The sequence below is a fragment of the Sparus aurata genome, chromosome 15 (genome assembly GCF_900880675.1).
Source record: "Sparus aurata chromosome 15, fSpaAur1.1, whole genome shotgun sequence".
Classification (NCBI taxonomy): domain Eukaryota; kingdom Metazoa; phylum Chordata; class Actinopteri; order Spariformes; family Sparidae; genus Sparus; species Sparus aurata.
In genome coordinates this window covers 18,101,109-18,122,611 of record NC_044201.1, presented here as the reverse complement: position 1 = coordinate 18,122,611, position 21,503 = coordinate 18,101,109, and the positions used below count along the sequence as shown (strand labels likewise).

General features: G+C 42.6%; 3 protein-coding genes across 3 annotated transcripts in view; 1 reads left to right on the top strand and 2 right to left on the bottom strand.

The window, feature by feature from the left end:
- sertad2b (SERTA domain containing 2b) overlaps positions 1-3,218 on the bottom strand; it is a 39,873-nt gene extending 36,655 nt beyond the window's left edge. Inside the window, exon 1 of the mRNA XM_030442336.1 lies at positions 3,013-3,218. The gene's annotated coding sequence lies outside the window, so the exon portion shown is untranslated. The remainder of the gene's footprint in view (positions 1-3,012) is intronic.
- Positions 3,219-8,089: 4,871 nt separating this feature from the next.
- inaa (internexin neuronal intermediate filament protein, alpha a) lies at positions 8,090-14,356 on the top strand. Its single transcript, XM_030442759.1, has 5 exons — positions 8,090-8,489; positions 9,979-10,209; positions 10,512-11,039; positions 12,884-13,008; positions 13,142-14,356. The coding sequence occupies exons 1-5, from the start codon at positions 8,196-8,198 to the stop codon at positions 13,332-13,334; spliced, it is 1,371 nt and encodes a 456-aa protein (XP_030298619.1). The 5' UTR covers positions 8,090-8,195; the 3' UTR covers positions 13,335-14,356.
- A 214-nt stretch (positions 14,357-14,570) lies between these two features.
- Positions 14,571-21,295, bottom strand: pcgf6 (polycomb group ring finger 6). Its single transcript, XM_030442760.1, has 10 exons — positions 20,807-21,295; positions 20,466-20,565; positions 19,828-19,924; positions 19,452-19,507; positions 19,289-19,348; positions 18,795-18,912; positions 18,309-18,336; positions 17,306-17,404; positions 15,581-15,667; positions 14,571-15,463 (listed from the first exon to the last, which is right to left on the bottom strand). Exons 1-10 carry the CDS (start codon positions 20,873-20,875, stop codon positions 15,413-15,415), a joined length of 765 nt encoding a protein of 254 aa, XP_030298620.1. The 5' UTR covers positions 20,876-21,295; the 3' UTR covers positions 14,571-15,412.
- Between the last annotated feature and the right edge of the window lie 208 nt (positions 21,296-21,503).

The window sequence follows — 21,503 nt, the reverse complement described above, 5'->3', positions numbered from 1 at the left end:
GGTCCTCCTTCACCCTCAGACATTTTGAGACGGTCAGGCGCTTATTAAAGGCGTTTCATTAAGATTTTGCCCCTGAAGTCACACCTCATTTGGGCAGTGGTGTATTTGAACCCCGGATTATTAAATTCAGTTTATTTGGTCGGGGAGAGAACAAACTCACCCACGCCTCGCTTCGAACGCCAGCTATTCTATCATGTGGGTCAACAGTTCAGTGTGGCAGCAAGGGACACACTTGCCAATTTCATTCCAAATTGAGATCAGATTTGATTATTAAAAGACATGCGAAACCTTTTTTTATGGAATCTATTTTATGGAAAGTATCCATTCAATCTGTAAAAACAACATTCACTCAAAGGTAAAAAAAAAAAAAAAAATCGAGCTATGGTTTCTCAGCCCAGTTTCCAAAATGTAAGGGACTGGTGCCTGACCACCAAAATGGGGCCAGGCACCAGTCTCATTTCTCAGCTAGCATTTCAGATGTACTGAAGGGACCTGGCCATAGTTCAGGGTCCTGAATGTATCATCCCAGTGTTCAGACATCCAGTGTCGGCTGCTGGACGGCTGCTGATTTTGCCTGCCAGACGGGCCGCAGTGTCTGAGCCCCAGGCTGGGAGCACAGACGAACCACGGCACCTTAATCTGGATTAGCTGCTAAATTAGAAGCCTGGTCGCTTGTGTAATCCCGTTGACAAAGTTCCGGCAGCCCCCATGGCCATTTGACAGCAGCCGATTCATTCGGGCCAGGCCTACATGGGCCAGACACAGTGACTGACTGATACATACAGGAAGTAAAGCTATCTCATGCAAACATTAGATGGACGCTGAGAAAATATCCACTATCCTCAAGTTACAGCTTGCAAAAACTACTCACGTCAAAGTATTACAGCTAAATGTTCTAAAAGAGTTGATTATGCAGAAGAATGGCTCCTGTCACTATTATAACATGAAGCCTGTCCTATTCCTATTCCCTATTCCGACACCTATCGCGGTGTGAATTACCACCAAAGCAATTTTGAATACCTCGCCAGGTGTTTATAGGTTTGTCTGTCTGTATGTCTGTCTGTGGAGATTCTGTCAGCACGATAGCGTCAGACCGTGCAGGACGCAGCCACGACACTTTGAAGGTGGTAGTGATCAAAGCAAGGGTACCAGAATACACAGGGTAATAAGTCAGGAAGGGGATGAGCTTTTAGGTGGAACTGCTCACAACTCATAGACAAAAGCAAGGGGCCGAAACAAATTCATTGTATAAGGTCACACTTATAAGGTCACCGCTGGTTTGATCTTTTGGAATGGGCTGTTTTTTGTATTCTAAAAGGAAAATAGTAACTACGGCTGCCAAATAAATGTGATGGAAAAAGAGTGTCAAATGTCCAAATGGACTCGAGTGAAGTGGATGTACCTAAAAATGGTATAACTTTCCTTTCCACCACTTTGTGACTGCAGCCAACACACAGTGAGCTTCAATGAATGGGGACATTATGAGATTGTTAAAGTTGATACCAAATAAAATGAATAAATAATTATGACGTATGACGACATTATCAAACCTGTACAGAAACAATGCTACAGCATGGGAACAACAGGTATGCACAGAGCTGTAATAACTGTTAATTGATCATTCGAGTGACAGGAAATTAACCGCTCACTATTTTGATTATCGATTTTTCATTTCAGGCATTTTTCAGGAAACATTGCTGATTCCAGCTTCTTAACTGTAACAATTTGCTGTTTTTCCTGTTTTTGGACTGTTGGTCCAAAAAGAAAAGTACCTTGAAGACGTCACTTTGGGCTCTGAAAAACTGTGAGAGTTCATTTGGTTTTGTTTTTTTTAGATTTTATAGACAAATGATTAATTGTGAAATAACGTGGCAGATTAATAGATAATGAAAATAGACTATTACTACACCTACCACCACACTAAACATTAGAAGAATAATCTCACAGTCCTGCAATTATTTATTTCTTTTCAGTCTGAACTTGATGACACTAGACGCATGCGCCTAAGCACACCACACACACACACACCACAGCACAAGGAATGCTGCTGCTGCACTGGAGCAGCGCAGCAGCAGATCAGGATATGTCTGTCAGTCAGTGGTGGTGGTGTGTGTGTGTGTGTGTGTGTGTGTGTGTGTGTGTGTGTGAGCTGAACACAACTTGGTTATATAATCCAGGCAGCAGCAGCAGCAGCTTTACCAGGAGCGACAGGAGACTACACCGTGGTCAGGTTATCCAACACCCACAGGTTATGGTTTCACCCGTATGAAAGCCTTTCAGAACCGGACCCCCTGAAAACTGTCTTACGGGAAAGTATGTACAGTATATCTCACGGAGGAATAAAGAAAATAGGCCTACATGTTGATCTTTAAAATCCTTTCCTAAATTCGGCATACAAATAATGTGCCGAACATAACACTGTCTCATTTAAATTCAACTTTTGGGAATGATCCTCCCTGTTGCTACTGTCTATGACAGCAGCGGAAGAATGTCGGTGCAAAGGAAACCTTTGCTAAATCTAAAATTGTATGATAATAACTTACATCTGGTGTGGGTTAGGGTCACATGTGTGCCGATTTGAAAAAGCAGCCACAACGCGTTGAGTTAAATATACCTGAAGCGTGTTTGTATCGCGTATCAGCTTCAAAAACAAGAACGATTCAACATAAAACCATTTTCCCAGTGCAGTTTGGCGATGGACGGTTCCTGCGCGGCACAGTGATGCGTAACGGGATTTCCACGCTGCGCTCTTCCTTTTGAGAAGGCGCTGACTGATGTAGACAGACAGCAGTGCCTGTCCGCTCATATGTACGTTCATATCATATGTTTACCACAGGGGGAACTACTTTCTGACCATGTTCAAGGTGCTTCAATAAGGAGGCAACGCGCGGACGCATGACATCCCGCGGACAGATAGAGAGGGACAGAAAAAAACATAACCAATAACAACCCAACACCAGCTGACACCAAAAACACCCGACAAGAGTTCAAGATGCAGTTTGAGACACTCACCCTCTATGGTAGATCCGTCCAGCACGGAGCTAAAGTAGACAAAATAGACTTGGAAGAGATGGCTTTCGGGATTTGTTGTTACGACAGAAAGCCCACTCCGCTGCTGATGAAATGTCTAATTTCTTAATTAGCAACAAAAAAAAAAAAAAGAAAGAAACTGATGGACCACGTACAGACTCAGTCCACCGTCTCCAATGTCACAGATCGCGGCCAATGCGAAGTCATGTCAGAACAGCCAGTTTGGTGCTGCATTTAAGTATCGTGAGTCAGGTAGTAAATACGACAATCTGACCATTATGTCCTTGGGCGGTGAACGCACCATAAAAACTCGGCTCAGTTTAGATTGTAGATGCTGCATAACGTTATACAATGCACTTTATGATAGCTTTATAGTACCATTTAAATAGGGTAAAGGGCTTATATGAGATGAAATGCAGCGTTTATATTGGCAATTCAATTCCAAACCTTTTAAATTAACTACTTATGTTGAAAAAGATGAATAAATTGGCTACATCTTCAGATTTACCCTGCTTGAATTCCCTAAGATTCTTACATGCTGGTTAAAATGGAAACAAATCATTTATTCCCACAGTCCCTGAAGGCATCAGCAGGCAGTGTGTGACAGACATGTCGTGCGGTGACTCACAGCTGAGTCAGAGCTTCGTGTCCCGCCCACAGCGCGGTGGCGGCCAATAGCGCCCTTGCGGAAGCAGGCACCGCGGAGAACAGTCACGCAGCCCACCGCAGCCCCTCTGTGTGCGGTTTAAAAGGACGCCAACTCCCGGTCCATGTGCGGAAATCATTCCCATTGACCATTAAAAGCAGGTACATGATTGTATCATGTATACGCGCCCACCTGCTTCATATGTGACGGATATGGAAAATAACAGTCAAATCATTTGATGATTTTAAATGTCAGTCATTAAAACATAAAAGTAAGGTTTCACCAATCTAATGTTTTAAAGTCTGTAATTTAAAGCAGCATGCCAGTTGTTATTATTGACAGAAACCAAACATATATTTAGACCACTGACTGTAAAAAGATACACAGTGTATCAATAAAATACATTCCATAGCTGAGGACACCGAAACATCACCATAACTATTTATCTTCCTCAAAGTGCACGGCTGACAGAAAGTCATGTCAATACATACAATCATTGTGTCTGCCAGGTTCTGACCATACAGATGTTTGCCTGTTACGATGGTACAACACACACCATCACACCATGAGTGCAGATGCTGTTCGGGGGGCGAGCACAGAGCTGTGTACTTTATTCAATGTCGAAACTTCAGACAATTTGATACTGCACATCCCTTGGTCCTCAGCAACACACCTGCCAAGTGTGAAGTTGATCGGATGGACGGTCCTTGAGATAAGCTGAGAACAGACAAATACACTACTCACAATAAGTTAGGGATATTGTTATTTACATGAGTGCTTTTCCTATTTGGTCTGAATTTTAATTAAATAAGTAAAAGTTCCCTTTGATATTACTAATAATGAATGAGAAGAAACACCATTTTCATTAGTTTAATATTTATTACCCCAAAAATTTAGACAATAACAAGGACAGCCCCAAATAACAAAAATTGACAATGTCAGTAGTGGGTGTTTCCCCCATTTGCCGCAATGACAGCTTGACAGCGACGTCTCATGCTCCTCACTAGCCTCATGATGTTGTTCTGAGGCAATGCATTCCACTCCTCCACAAGTGCTACACGCAGTTCTGCCAGTTCACGTGGGGGTGGGGTACGATCATCCAGTCTCTGCTTCAGCTGGTCCCAGACGTGCTTTATGGGGTTCAGGTCAGGGGACATTGCTGGCCATACCATATGAGGCACTCCGACTTCCTGAAGTCGAGCTGTGACAATTCTGGCACGATGTGGTGGAGCATTATCATCCATGAACAGAAAGTTGGGGGTGTGCTGGCGGAATTGGGGGATGATGATGGGTTCTATGATGTCTCTGAGGTAAGAACGTGCAGTGACTGAGCCATCTACAATAACCAAATCTGTTTTGCGCTGACTGGTGATGCCTGCCCAGACTGTTGCACCTCCTCCACCAAAGGGAACCCTGGGGACCATGTTGACCTCGGCGTATCGCTCACCTCACCTTCTCCAGCAACGCTGACGACCATCATTTCTGTGCAAGGTGACCCGACACTTATCAGTGAACAGGATGGTAGACCACTGCTGCATTGTCCAGGTCACATGGTCTTGTGCCCACTGCAAACGTTCACGGCGGTGTCTTGGTATCAGTGGAGTCACCTGCAACGGCATTCAAGCCAAAGCCAGTGGAGTCAGTTTCGAAAGGTTTGTCTGGAAACCCTAGTACCCCTCACATCTCGTAACTGGGCCTGCAGCTGTGTGGCAGTTGCATAACGATGTCTGAGTGCATAGGTCCTTAGGTACTGGTCATCGTTGCGGTCTGTCACTCGTGGGGCTCCACTCCTGGGTCTGTCACAAACTCTGCCAGTAGTTCTGTGTCTTGATGCAAGTCTGCTGATGACACTTTGAGACACACCAAGTTCACAAGCAACATCTGACTGCCTGCCACCGACCCGAAGGCGCGCTATGGCCAGGGAGCGCTGCTCGTCTGTTAAGTGACATCGTGTGTTCATGGCTGTTTGAATGATGAACTTGGAATGACTTACTGACAATACCAGCTTTTTATACCCACAAAATGTTGAAATTGATGCCACATTGAAAAGGGTTGTCTTTTAGTTTTTTGGTATTGGCCACAATATGTAAGGCACACTGTACACAGTGCGACCATTACGTGGAAAAAACAAAATGAGGTGTGTCTATCACCCCAATACAATTGCCTCCCTATCCCAAAACTCTCTGAAGTGAAACAAACACTGTATGTATGAAATCCACTGAGTCTCTCACAATATCCCTAACTTATTGTGAGTAGTGTAGTTTCCTTGCTTTATTCTTGCAGTGTCTTAACCAACAGACTGGACAGACTTCTAGTTGGTTGCTGACCAATCACAGAAATAGTGAACTGAAGAAGGGTTAATGGTGCAGGTTGTCTTGTGTGCTGAAAAGTTTCAAATCAGTAACAAAAGCCAACTGCGATCATTCAGGCTTACAGAACCAAATCATTCCTCTTTGCTTCATCATGTTCACAGGTGAGCAGAGAAGACCGCTCCTATCGGTCAACATCACGGAGCATGTTGTGAAGTTTGTCAGTCTTTGTGTCAGGATATCTTGTCAGTTGTCTATGGCCATTTGCACAAATGACGTCTTGGAGATTTTGTGTTTATACGAAAAATCTGTAGTCACCGTAGGCAATGGGGCCCAGCCAGTAAGAGTGATGGATCCCAACTTCAAGACAAGGGACACAGTACAGAGGTGACATACACAGCTCTGACCAGCACTGCGATTCTGGGGGCAAGGAGACCCAGCAGGCAGACAGAAGATGGGCAAGAGATCATATTTAATTTATGCTGAGTCTAAACGAAGTGTGTTCCCTACACCTGTAGGCTCGGACCACTTCGAGCTGACATCATGTAGCCTGAACATGGCGCAGGGGTCCAGACTGAAGGGAATCTGTGATGGTGCTGGTGGTGGCTCACTTGTCTCATTATCCAATTAATGTTGATGTTATCTGCCCTGAGGATTTTCTGACCACTGGAAGCGCTGTGGAGCAATGACTTAACCCTCCATTTGCTTGTTTTTTAATGCCCAAATTTCACTCTAGTCCACTGTTCAGCAGTTGTTGGCGGTAACTAGCAGGGAAAGATGTGAATATGTAATCTTTGAACTTTAATGTTTGTTGTAATTCTTCTTTTTTCATGAATTAAACCTCTCTCCTTTCTTAGAGGTGGTGTAGGTTCACAGGTGTATTACTGGTCTGACAGTAAGCAAGTAAGTTATGAACCAGTTCCCTGAGATGATGCCTGGTATCTAAAAAAAAAATACATCAATCCAGTTTGTATCAATTCACAGTACGGTACCACAGACACACTATTACTATAAGGTCCCCAATGCTGCAGTGATCGAAGCATTATACATTGTCTGTATACTGCTTGTATATGATTATGATGTGTGGCTCAGCTCTTTTTTTCTTACCAGACAGTTGGTCTCTCTGAATTAACTGCAGTGCGCCCACAAGCAGTGATTCATAGGCCGACACGTACAGGATGTGTAGTGAAAGTCTGATGCCCTCTGCCTTCTGAAATCTCAACTTGCAGGCTGACATGTGAAGCAGCGCCCTGAATGACTGCCTCTCTTCTGTTTTTATGACAGCCCTGAGTCCGCCTCGTCCCACGTCTCCATCACCACCAAACACAGGACAGTATTCACTCCAGAGGGATACAGTGATGCACAAGGTTACAAGACATGGGAACTCTTGACTTGCATCGACCTCTACCGGTAATCAGAAGGAACTCCTACACAAATTCTCTGGAGCATCCACTGTACATCTTTAAAATGCTGTCTCACTCAACATCGTCAGATGTCGGCAGCTTCACAGTATGTATCATCATTGTCTTTGAGATGGCTTTTATTTATCTATGTATTTATTTATTATCATAAGTAGTAGTACCCCCTTTAATATCAGTAACTGAGTGAACTTTCTTTGCTCAGTCCATGAGATGCAGTGTTGAGAGTGGCAGAGGGGAGGAGCTGTTGCATCATGGTGGCAGCAGGTGCTCCCTGTGCAGGTGAATTTGGGAGGTGCTGATACTGATGAGCTGCTGACAGACAGCACAGACAAATGTTTCCCTCGATCTGTTTCTGAATCCAAATCACATCCCGTACCGAGGGTAATAGAAACGGTTCATACTTCCGTTTGGTGGATGTGATACATGCGAATTTGGGTACAAGTTTCCACATGCCACTGACAATACAGCTGCTCTCCCTGCTGGTATGACAAGTGAAACGCATGACGCACGTACACAGGGTGCTGATGCGCCTCTGTGGACCGTTCCATCATTTTACGCACGCGGAATGTAGTCGAGGTATGAGTGAAAACATGTAAGTCAGTGTTTATTTCAATCACCTGAAATGAAAAAAAATGAAAAGAAAAAAAAATCTGGTATTTCCACTGCACAAATATTAAAGAGTCGTGTACCGCCATGCGTAAAATGGTTCGCTCCACCTGTAGCCCGCAGTCTATAAGCTCTGGCAAAGCTCTTTAAGTCTGTCAGTTTTACCTCTGACTCGGGGCAAAGATGAGTCACGGAGACCGATACACCTCGTCATCCTACCGGAAGATTTTCGGGGACTCTCCGAGGTTTTCCGTCTCCTCTTCCCGCATGAGCAACCCCTCTCCGCGGGGCTCCCCGGTGCTCAGGTCCATGTCCGTGTCCCGCAACAGCGCGTCGTCTCTGAACATGTACAGGCGGGTTCGCGGGTCCACCACCTCGTTCTCTCTGGTGCCCACGGACTCCCTGGACTTGTCCCAGACCTCCGTGGCCAACAATGAACTCAAAGTCATCAGAACCAACGAGAAGGAGCAGCTGCAGGTTGGTACTGAAACAAATGCCTAACTTTTTGCATGTTGGGTTCTAACAAAAAGAATAATCAGTTAGGTGATAGGTCGTGGTCTGTTTCCTTTTTTTATCATCCAGATGTGGTATTTGATCGTTTCAGAGAAAATGTAAGAAGCATTTAATGGGCAAATTAGTCTTTAGGAAGCTAAGTGAACACATTAAGTGTTGGTTCGACAGGAGGCTTCCTATTCTGGTGTCCCAGTCAGTATCAGGCCAGCTATCTGGATTCAACAGACAGAGCAGAACCAAACCAGTTTGTGTTAGACGGAAACTACTGACATTCCAAACAATTCATTCATCTTTACCATAATGAAGGCATCAATCATTGTGCAGACTTATAAAAGCCAACCTGCCCATAGACCATTCAAAGATCCCTATCAGACGTGTTTTAGTACATCTAAAGGTACTCTGATTTAAATATGTTGTGCCAGGTATGGTTGTACACATTTTTTTGAATAAAGTTAAAAGATTCTCCTTTTCCCTCCTTGAAAATCCAATCAAATCTATGATTGATTACTTCTACCTCGCTGACTATTGTCAGTATTTGTGACATGGGGGCTTCAAGTTTCAACATCACACGTCTGTGAGCTGCACACTGAACCCCCTCTTGTGCCCAAACTAGTTGTGATGTTACAAAATCGTGCTCATATACAAAAAGGGTTTAAAAGTCCTAGACTGGTCAGGATACTTCTGCTTTGCATTTGGGGAGTCCATACCAGCTCGAGTGCATGCTGTTAAAGCAAAAAGGGGACCATCTCGTTTAGAGATTGACAGGTGGTCTCTGGCTTTTGGACCCTGTGTGTACATATGTTAAATGTATACATTTATAGTCAGCGCAATCATCAGATAAATGTCAAAACATCTTTCTAGATTCAGACGCTGCACTTAGCTCATTCTGCACACAAACAGCAAAGTCAAGATCTTCAACACCTCCAGTGTGCCTCTGAGCTATCAGTACCTGGCAGGCAGAGCTGCAGTCATTGAAAATAGCTACTTTCTACAGGCATTTTTTACATTTAGACATTACAGTAGGAAAAACACACGTGTAAATGATAAAATTAATAATGGCTGAATTCCATTTGGCTGCTTGATTTACCTAATATTGGCAGGGGCTCTGTCTGTATTCTGCCCGGTCAGCAAACCGTTTTAATTTACCGTTTCTGGAGGAGAAAGAGAAGTCTCTCTTCATCAACTGTATTGAAAGCTGTACCAATCAATATTTTTATAGGTTAAGTGGATCAAATGATTTGTACTGTGAACAGGGTCACTTGTAGGGATGAACCCAGGGTGGATTATAACCCACTCAGCTGTCATCAACCGTGTTTTCAGTTACAGCCAGCAGCTCTGATAAACCCTCAGTACACGACGCTGTTTAAGTTTAAGTGAGTCAATACCTCTGCTTTGCCGTCTGTCTGGTGGGACTATTGTGTGACTATAAACAAGATTTCATCCTGTGTCATAGGGTCTGAATGACCGCTTCGCCATGTTCATCGATAAAGTGCGGCACCTGGAGCAGCAGAATAAGGTGCTGGAGATGGAGCTGGTGACGCTGCGGCAGAAGCAGGGCGAGCCGTCCCGCATCTCCCATCTCTACCAGCAGGAGATGAGGGACCTGAGGTCACAGCTGGAGGAGCTGAACAGGGACAAGAACCGCATCCTGCTCGAGAGGAACAACATGGAGGACGAGCTGCAGGTAAAACCATTTGGACGTTTTGAAAAGGATACCGGCAATAAGAGGCGATTATGTCTTCTATTCCGCTTTTATTGACTGCATCCTATTAGTTTAGTATGCTGGAATGGCTAACTTCCACTCAGGACAAACACATGTTCTTTTTATTTCTTCTTCACCATCATCTTTCTCTTTGCTTCATCCAACGTTTCACAATCTGATCATCTCAACTCTCATCTCATCTTTCATATTGTTCAGCTCTTACTAGCAGTTTAAGTCACCACTCTCATCTCTTAGAATAACTCTGCTCTCACGTCTCATTTTAGAAGCTCAGTGTGAGGTATGATGAGGAGGCAAGGGCACGGGAGGAAGCTGAGCAGACCTTGAGGTCCTTCAGGAAGGATGTGGATGATGCCACAGCAGTTCGCCTGGACCTGGAGCGCCGCATGGAGTCACTGATGGATGAAATCTCCTTCCTGAGGAAAGTGCACGATGAAGAAATCCAGGAGCTGAGCAGCATGATGGAGGCACAGCAGGTGTCCGTGGAGCTCGAGCTCGCCAAACCCGACCTCACCTCGGCTCTGAAGGAGATCCGTAACCAGTACGAGTCCATCGCTACCAAGAACCTGCAGTCTGCCGAGGAGTGGTACAAGGGCAAGTTTGCCAGCCTCAGCGAGCAGGCCACCAGGAGCAACGAGGCCATGAGGGCCAGCAGGGAGGAGATCAGTGAGTTCAGGAGGCAGCTGCAGTCCAAGACCATTGAGATAGAGACCCTGAGGGGTGCCAATGAGTCTCTGGAGAGGCAGATTGTAGAGATGGAGGATGCTCACAACGCTGAAGTCACAGCCATGCAGGTAAGCAACTTTAGTCATTGAAAAGAAAAGTCCAAATTTCTCTAATTTCAATAAACCCAGGGATCCAAGGAAGGACAGCTGGTCAAATAGCGACAGGGTCATGGATGCCCAAGATTATTGATATGCATGGGGAGCAAAGCCACACAGTGCCACATTTTACATCATGTGGATGACAGGATGCGTGTGCGTCATTCACCTGGTAGAAGAGATGGCCCCGGAACGCAGTATGGGTAGAAAGCAAAGCTAGGGGACAAGCTTCTGGTGGTCCTGTGGCTGAATTTTTAACCACTCCTCTTGACAGAAACCACATGTTCTTGATGGGGTTCAAGTTAGGACTTTGGGAAAGCCATTCAAAAACTTTCATTCTAGCCTGATTTAGCCATTCCTTTACCCCTTCTGATGTGTGTTTGGGATCATTGCCAGGTTGGGACACCCAACTGCGCCCAAGACCCAATCTTCTGGCTGATGATTTTAGGTTTTCTTTCTGAGGAATTTGGGGATAATCCTCCTCCTAATTGTTCCATCTACTTTCTCAAGGCACCAGATCCACTGGCAGCAAAACAGCCCCACAGCATAACACTACCACCAACTTTCTATAATCACCTAAACTGATTGTTCAAGCTGCTGTATGTATATTTTTGACCCCAGATCTATAATAAATTAACCATTGAGCCAAACTTTATGAATGATATTGTGACAAAGTAGTTTGTATTCTTCTCATTCTATTGCAGAAAATCCAGAGTTGTATAAATCATTGGCACTGAAGACTGTCATGATATACAGGTGTATCTCAAAAAATTACATTATCATGGAAAAGTTCATGTTCTTTCTCCATAATTTAATTCAAAAACTGAAACATTCATATGTTCTAGATTCATTACACATAAAGCTTAATCTTTCAAGCCTTTTTTTGTTTTTATTTTTAAGATTTCGGCTGACAGCTCATGAAAATATTCAGTATATCTCATAATATTATAATATTACATAAGACCTTCATAAGTAGGTTCATTTATGCACTCAGTACTCAGGTCGGGGCTCCTTTTGCTCACTGCTGAGGTGTTATGGAAGCCCAGGTCGCTTTGATCGGCTCATCTGTATTGTTGGGTCTCGTGTCTCTCATCTTCCTCTTGACAAAACATCATAGATTCTCTTATCAATTGCCAATCAAGTACAGTAATGACCATAGTCAGCAATCCAGTTACTAGTAGTTTTGGCACTGTGGGCAGGTGCCAAGTCCTGCTGGAAGAGGAAATCAGCATTTCCATACTGTATGCTGTAATTCATATTTATCAGAAACAGGAACCTGCTAATTCCCAGCAGCTTCCTCTACACCTATATGCAACTTAAAAGATGTACTACTGCATAAGTGACTTGTGGTTCGCTGTATGGGCCTAATTACAAAGTTCAGGTATCAGAATCAGATCGATGAAGAAAAATTAAACTGTCTTCGCTTACAGGAAGTTTGACAAATTAGCATTGAGATCGTCTAATTCAGGTTCAAGATCTGAAGTCAAACAAGTATGCGTAAGTCACTTTACCAGCATCTGTGTCCGTCAGACTGACTGGAACAGTTTAGTGTAATGACCTCGCATGCCAATTAGATTACCTTCTGACCTGCTAAATCGGACACAGGAAGGCCATCTGCTTTCACTGGCTTTTAATGGAAGATAAACCTAAGCCCCAAAGGTTATTGAATTCCCGTAAGGGATAGAAGGAAATCCTATGTACAGCACTTACACTGCACAGTATAGTGTATACCCGTACGTGGGTGAAGTTAGTCTGAAAACTGTGTCAGACACCGCTGATAACCCTGTCTGACTCCTTTCTTATCTCCAATGTTACAGGACACCATCGCCCACCTGGATACTGAGCTGAGGAACATGAAGGGTGAGATGGCCCAGCACCTGAGAGAATACCAGGACCTGCTCAATGTCAAGATGGCCCTGGACATTGAGATAGCCGCCTACAGGTGCTGACTGGATTAAAGGAAAAGCCAGACGAAAGATCTCTTGACCAGTAGACTTATTAAAAGTCTCTAGGTTTTTGTGAGGTGTATTAATCTGTGTATCCAGTCTGACTTGTGTTTCCTTTGGTCCTATAAGGAAACTGCTAGAGGGGGAAGAGACTCACTTTAACTCAGGGATGTCGTTTGGTGCTGCCGGCTACAGCTACCAGCCTCGAGCCTCCACCGGCTCCTCCAAGAGCACCCAGAGGGACAAGGACGGGTCCTCGAAGGAAAGCTTCAAGGAGAGCAGAGAGGACAAAGATGAGGCAGACATCAACTCCAACAACTGAAGAAAGACAGAGAAATCTGGAAGGAGAGAGTAGAGATGTACTGAGTGTATAGTGAGTTCATAGTCATATACTGTATTTGTCAAGGGCAACACTAAGACAAATGTTTTTGGAATTAGAGCTGAAACTCAGTATGTTTGATTAAATATCTTATTGTTGACTAATTATTCTGAAAAACACAAAATGTAATGTTGTTCCTCTCGTTTCTGTGTTTAGGTGATCAGTAAATCAGTTGTAAATCTCCATCACAAGAAACAAATAACTAACCTGAAAATCTGGAGAAAAACATGTACGGTACTTTTCCAGAGATGAACATGTTGCAAACATTGAACCGCAGTAAAGTGACCGAGTATTGAATGTTCTGAGGATTGATTTCCATTTTGCTGCTTTGTGAAATTGCACTGAATCCTGTGTGACAGGTGAGCACAAAGCACTGCTGAGACAAACCTTTCTTAAGTCTGTTGCTGCGGCATATTGTCAATCAACTTGTGCTATGAAGTAAATAAAGATATAATGAACTGGATCAGTTGTCAAGCACCAGAGACATAAAGCCCCAGCTGGAAGTCCTGTAAACTTCAAAGTCTCCTTATTCTAAGAACAAAGTTCTCTAATATTCTACATTTGCCTGCCATTGTTGTTGGGTTACCAAAATTAAGATTTCCAGAGCATTTTAGAGAGAGCTGCCAGTTCAGTTAAAAGCACTTTAGGCACATAAGGACACCATTGTGTTTTGTTTAGGGACATTACAAAGTGTAGACGTTTTCCCTGGTTGAAAAAACAGATACAGTTCTTCTCTGTTAGAAAAAACCTTTAGTTGGAGAGAGAATAGACATGATGGTGTGTTAACTTGAACACGATACTTTAGCAGTGAATTCAATGCATCTGATACTACTACATGTAGTCCACATGCTAGTACAGATCATTTCACCTGGCTGCAGTGTCAATGTATAAAGCTACTGGTCTGGAACAAAACACCTTTTTTGTAGTCGTTCCAGTTGCACTGAATAAAACGACATGACAGACAACTTGTTTTCTTTGCTTTTATATGAAAATCAGCATACACACAAATACAAGATCATGTTTATTAAAAATGAGCTAGATATGAATCTTCAATCCAGATTCCTCTGCATATGTTTCACCTGGGACAGTTCATAACTGCACACCAGTGTGAAATGTGTAATAGAAGACTTTTTAAAGATCTTTGTCATAAACCTGAATACAAATCAAGAAACAGATTAATTGGGAGACAGTTCAATCATTTATTCATTAATTCTGACAAAACCAAGTAGGAAAAGTATTTACCAAAGACTTCTTTATACAAAATCCCTTTAAATAACTGGAAAACATAGGTTTCATCAAGAATATTTACATCGGCAGACAGTCGGTACAAAAGTGAACAGCTCTTAACTTAAAAAGGTTAGAATCAACATGACGCAGGCGGTCATTAAATAGTATATTAGAGTATAGACCTAAACTCTATAAGCACACAGACAAACCTTTGGTCGTTGTAGTCCTTCTGTTATAAGCCCTTTGAATCAATATTTTCTAGCTGATATCTTCCCCATAAACAGCAAAAAATTAAGTTTTTCCATCCAGTTTTAGCTACAGCAGCAGTCATACTCTTGTGTGGAGAGGAAGCACACTTAACAAAACCAAAACCAAAAACAAGACACCTTGGCAGTGGGAATACATATTTACATTCAACTGGTACAATTAATTTATAAAATGCTGGCACTTCAGTAAATTAAATATATGTCACCCGTGTCCAGTAAATTAACAGCAGACACAGGAGTTGTCCTGAATACAAGATGATGATCTTGGGAGTTGAACATTTGATGCTACAGTGTGAACTAAAACAATCAGGTCAATACATTTCCGATTTTTCAATAAAGAAATCCACGTTCAGAGTTCCTGAACTCTCTTCTTCAGCCATCCAGTATATTTCCTTGTTACACTTAGGTTTTGCAAAAAAGTTTTGTAAGTAGAATTACAGTCCAAGGCAGTTGTAGGTTAGCAATAATGCCAATGTAGAAACCTGACTCCACACCCTCTCAGAGGTTAACTCCATCCACCCCTCAATCTCAAGACGGGGAGGGCAGGACCAAGCCAAAGTGCAGCACCAACAGACCATCCTGCAGCAAAGTGGTTACAAGACCAAAAGGATCACTCAGATATTTTGCTGGCTGTCAACAAAACTTCCATCATCAAAGTTGTGGTTTGTTCCTTCTGAGTGTTTTGGTGGTTCTTACCTGTAGTGCCTCGTCGCCCACAGTACTCTGTATGTCTTTAAGTGACTGGTAGTGATCTAGGAGGTGATCTCCACAAACCACATCCACCTGCAGAGCACACACAGACATTTCACACCACTGCTGACCACAAGTCCTGCGATGCCTACAGACAACTGTGTGTTTCTTATGGTTAAGTTTTGAGGCACTGGAGTCAGTCCTACACGAAAGTCTCCAAAATTCTAGATGGACAGATTACAAGGGCTTCACAACACCAGGAATAGATTGGTTCTGACCCAACAAAACCAGCTTTCCTGTACCCAGTGCCACATGAAAAGGCTAGTTCAAACCCTACTATATGTCTGGCCCATGTATAATGTAATGGAGGATTGTCAGTGCCTTACTGTAAAGTTCTGTTTATGTTCACAGTGTCCCTGGGGTGAGGGTGCCATCACCAAAAGATACATCACTTTGCTTCTTAGATCAAGTGTGCAAGCTGTCACAGTGAGGTTGTGTATCTCCCTTTTTGAGACTAGACCGCCACTTATTGATTTTAAAGGGGCAACGCTCAATGGAGAAACTTCCTCACTCAGTAAGAGAGACAGGCTTTGGCGTTTATAACGTTTGGACTGGCTATGCTGCAATCATGCCAAAAATGTGGGAAAACTTTTGGGTGACCAAAGCAATGAATGCCTATATATTTATGATTTTTTTTAAAAATAGCATTGAAAGGGAACAGCGACCCTTGGCTAGTGTTTCCCTGTCCACTCCAGGTTTGTTCAGACAGGCCGAAGCAGAGCAGCACTGAGGCAAGGAAATCTGCATAAGCTGCTAATCCTCATCCATGTGTTACGAAATACAAAATAAACCTGAACACTCTGTCAAACTGACTACAGTTAAACATTTCTATTATCTGTGCTCTGAGGAACGAGGACATCTCCGATCAGTAATAGATGTAATCATGCGACTAGTCCTACATCATATCCACTGTTCTGAGACAGACGTGTTACCAGGGCACTAATTTGATTATAATCAGATTAACATTGTCTTAAGGCGTGTCTGGTGTTCTTTATCTGTAGGCCGCCTGCTGAGTTTTGACCTGAGCAGTTGACCTTTCTATGTCGGATTCTGCTTGTATTCAGCAGTCGTTTCATCTCCAAATCGTCCACATGTGCGTTCCTTAATGTACTGCTTGTTGTTCTGATAATGTTTCCATGCTTTATATTTTGAATAAGGCTGACTTTGAAAAGAGTCTCCACAGAGATGAACTGTTGGGAAATTCTCACCAGTCAATAAAACTGAGAGTCTCTTAGAAGAGAGAAGAAAATGTCTTCTCGCTGATGCACTGTCCTGCCTTTTACTTTGACCCCTGCATGGTACACCCTTTCCTCTCTAACATTTTTCGTTCATCCTGACATTATCAGAATGGAATGTTGTATAATCATTTAATAATGTGACTATTAAATGACTCTTCAATTCCATATTATGTATTGTGCACACCATTTTGATAAAACTGTTGGCCCGCACAAGATTATATAATTGCTGTCCTCTAATACGTTTAAGCACCCACTCACTGTCTTACATATGTGAGTGTGACCGTGGTCACAGTGTACGCCTACACTACACTATTACTGTAATGCCTACTTCCTTTGCCATCTAATTTCCAAGTCTGTCTAAACCAACAATCAGGATCAAGATCATGGTCGTGTCACTTCGTGAACTCATCAGCTGTAAGCCTGGCAGACTCACCTGGCAACTTGGGCTCAGCTCCATCTTCCTCCTGATGAACAGCTCCACGTGGCGAACAGTGGCCTCACCCGACACACGTACGTACGGCCTCTCTAAGGGCTTAACAGAGACAGAGTCTTTAAGTTAGAAAATAATGTTTTTGATGTTTTTCAGAAGAATGTAACTCATCAGAAAAGAGTTCATAGCAGGTACACTCTGGCAACATAACCAAGAGAGCCAACCTCGGTGTGAATACTCAGGACAATGACCTGCTCTATTCACATATCAGGTTAAATCAGAAATTACAGAGACTTTGCAATAGGAAGTTGGCAGGATAAAGTCTGGTCAATGTTGGTATAAATCCAAATATCAGTAGCACGATACAGCTGGCTTGGGTACTGTCCAGTAAAGTTGAGGGGAGCAGCGCATACAATGCAGTTTTGCCATATCACTACCAGTGGACATATTTCTACTGGTGCAAGCAGGAGTGGGACTGGCTTAAATCCATCAGCTCCACTTGGATAGTATGTCCCTAAGCTTCTCAATTACTTTGTCTCCAGCATGGTTTTCTGACAGTTGTGCCTTGCAAACAATGATGTCAAACACATGTGTCCATGCTGCTGGAAACTTGCAAGGAGTCATGGTAAGAGGAAGAAACGGTCTAAAGCGAGAGCATCCAAAGTAAGATTTGAATAGTGCCGAGACATCTTTCTATGCAACATGGACTTAAATTCCTTGAACACTGAGTATGTAATGCTCATGAGCACCACTGCTTCCCAAATGAGCACCACATTCATTACCAAGGATAAATATTATGTGTTATAATGATAAAAGTAGGCAGGCTTAGCAAGATTTTTCTCAATCATCAAAAATATTCTCTGACTCATCCATTGAAGGTAAAGTGGGAATCAAGAACCAATACAGTCACATCACGCAATATAACCATATCATTTCAGTTGTGTACTATTAGTATTCAATAAAAATTGTTATAAATTCACATTATCAATATTTTAAGTTATTTTACCTTATAGTTGCTGATGCCCTCTTCAGCCCTGGGGAAAAAAAGAGAAAATTAATGTACAATAAATACAGAAGGTACTGAGCAAGCAGTCACAGTAAGGAAATAGAGCCATCTGGTGGTATGTTTTTGGGGAAAATGGGTTCCCCTGCTCCCTGGAGGCAGAGGACAGGGTCTCCAGGCAGTCAGTTGTATTCATGTTTACAAGCCAAAAGCAAAGTCCCAATTTTTCAAACTACAGCCTGTCACCTCTTTTATTTTAAGGTGATTCCCAGAACTGACACTAAAAGACAGCAGTTGTTTCCTTATTGTTATTTAGAGAACGATAATCATAATACATTATAATGCATTTTATAATTTATTAGGCTACGTTCCATAACACTTCATAATTGCTGGTCATTGCCATGTTTTTTTCATCATCATAATGTATGCCTTATAGTCAATATGGCTATGACTACATCGGGACAAAGAACTGTCTTGCGAGATCTTTACCCAACAAACTCCAGCAGCAGAGATACATCCAGCTCAGGAGGAATAGTGAACACTGACTGGGGAATGTTATCCTTCTTCTGCCTCTTTAACACAACAGGAGCTGGAGTGGAGACCATCACTGCAACAGAAAACACAGGGCAATTTGAGTGCTGAACAGTCTTTTGAAACTGTTTTATTAAAAATCGTCAAAATGTTGTCACAATCTGATAAAGTCAATTTGCTGCTTGTTGACAGAGAACGTAGTTTTGTCATTCAAGGCCAAATGAAGGTCATTGACCAAAGGTGTGTTAAAGGTCCTTCTGATTAATTTTTTTTGATCGCTCATCTGTGGTGTGTGGATTAACACTGAAATGTATTGAACTAAACAATTTCCTATTAAGGAAGGCAGACAATGAAATACTGTATGGTACATTAAACACAGTGAATAATTGACAGGTGATGAGTTAATGCTGCCCTAAGTCTGTTTACTTCTAAAGCTAAATGAACTACTTCACCTGGTTTTGGCACCTCCAGCCCTCTCTCTTTGTAGAAGTGACACACATCTTCCCTCACAACTGTGGCACACAAAAAAGAAGGTCAGATTAGCATTTTAACAGAAAATGAGCACTGAATGTGCATGAATGAAAGTAAATATGATCGTATGTATTCTGTACTTACCGTCCTCAAGGAAGGGAACCATTTTGTAAACAATATCCTGCAGTTGTCTGTCAGGCCTGAGGGAAAACAGAGATGCATTTCAAGCTTGGCACCTAAAGCAGGTTTACAACCCCAAAATCCAGACCATCTGCTCAATTTTGGAATTCTTCGGGTCATAATTTCTGACTTTTGACAAACGTATACAAAACAAATCATGCATCCCAATTTCCATAATAATACTGTAATGTTTTTTCCACACCAAGACTATTTTCAAAATAACTTAAATTATTCTTAATTCTTAACCAATTATAATTAATTGGTTGACAACCATCTCTTTTTAGAACAAGCACAGAAGGTGATCCAAATCTGCAAATACATAAAAGAGTGACAAACCTACCTGATATTGTACAGTGGTTGAGTCTGGTGAACTACAATGCTGCAGGTGGGACACCTGTTGCTGTGGAAGAAGTGCTTCACGATGCAGCTTTTGCAAACTTTGAGAAGATAAAACGTTATCAGACACAGTCAGGACATATGTGTAAAAGTCGGAATAATATGAACTTGTGAGGCAAACAAACATTATTTGAGTGTTTAAATAATCTAACTATATTTCAGGCATTATCAATTTTTTGACAAGGATCCCATAAATAATGTTTCATGGAGAAATCATGCTCAGGATTGGTGTCCTGGCAGTTAGCATACTATGAAGCACAGCATCCATGGTTTGTACCACTACTGCACATCATTCTGCACGTTTCCCATCGTTTGCATTACTGCATCAGAGTTCCCACTCTTTACTTGAGATTGTTTCCCAGTCTATGACAAATAAACATGTTTTATTATATTGGGAGAAGACGCTTTGTAGGCCAGCGCATCTCTGCAGCACTACACAATTTGATTTAGAAATTGTTTTGCGAGAAAATTTTCCTATATAAGATAATTGCAGTTCTTGCAATTTGGGTGTTGCAGCCCTAGTGTCCATCCTAAAGTCCTCCGAGTTCTCTGGAGTTAAAGCAGACCTCTTCTGTCACTCACATGTGTGCAGGCACTCTGTGATGGTGGTGGCATCGATAAGGAAACCGCAGCACAGGGCGCAGCGGATATACGGGTAGAATTGATTAAGGGGCAGCTTGGGCTGTGAACAAATGAAAAACATATACAGACTATACATTAAGCTGCAATCACATCATGTGAACTCCTGCCTGCCTTGACTTAGTTTTTTTCCTTTTTTTTAGCATCAACGTCTGTTCAAGTCAACTGTTAGTTCATGACTGCAAGCAAAACGATGGAAATGAGACACATACGTCTTGGTCATGAGTCAAGCATGAAGTAGAAGAGAGATGTGATGTGAGAAAACACCTGTTTACGCATCATACCTCGTCCTCTGAGTCGCTGTCTGACACGTTCGTTGACCGTTCATGATGTCCGTTTGGAGGAAGTGACATTCCCAACAGCTGCTAATGTCGCTACAACCGGCCGACCTGTCCTCGTCTCCGTGTGGGAACAAGATACCAAATTAAATGGTTTGACTTTAGAGTAAGACTTAGCTCTAAACGTCGAAGTTATTAAAGTTGCAAGTTATCTCCTCTTGACTAGCTGGCTAACGTTAGCTTGCCTAGTGTTTGCACTACTAAAAACAAAAACACACGCGCTGACACTTTGCGGCTACAGCTTAGCTGCTAATGTTTCTAATATCGACCAGACGGAACGCTTTATTTGTGCTGTTGCTACACAACAACAGTTCTGCATAAATTATACGTATTTCGTAACTTTAACTTAACTATACTCTTTGTTGCCTTCCTCACACTCAAGTTAACGACTCAATTTCCCTCGCGCGTGTTCCGCGGGGAGCGACGGTAATATGGCTTCCGGCCTGGATCCTTCAGAATAAATGTGAGCTGACCAGACAGGTTATAGTCCAGACAAAATTTAAAGGGGCACTTTGTAGATTTGGAGAAGAAATTCAAACTCAGAATTGTAATATTGACATCATTAATGAGGTAATAATACAAACTCTGGACCTTTGTCCATAACTGAATAAACAAAGTTGTTCTTTGAAATACTGGGGCATGC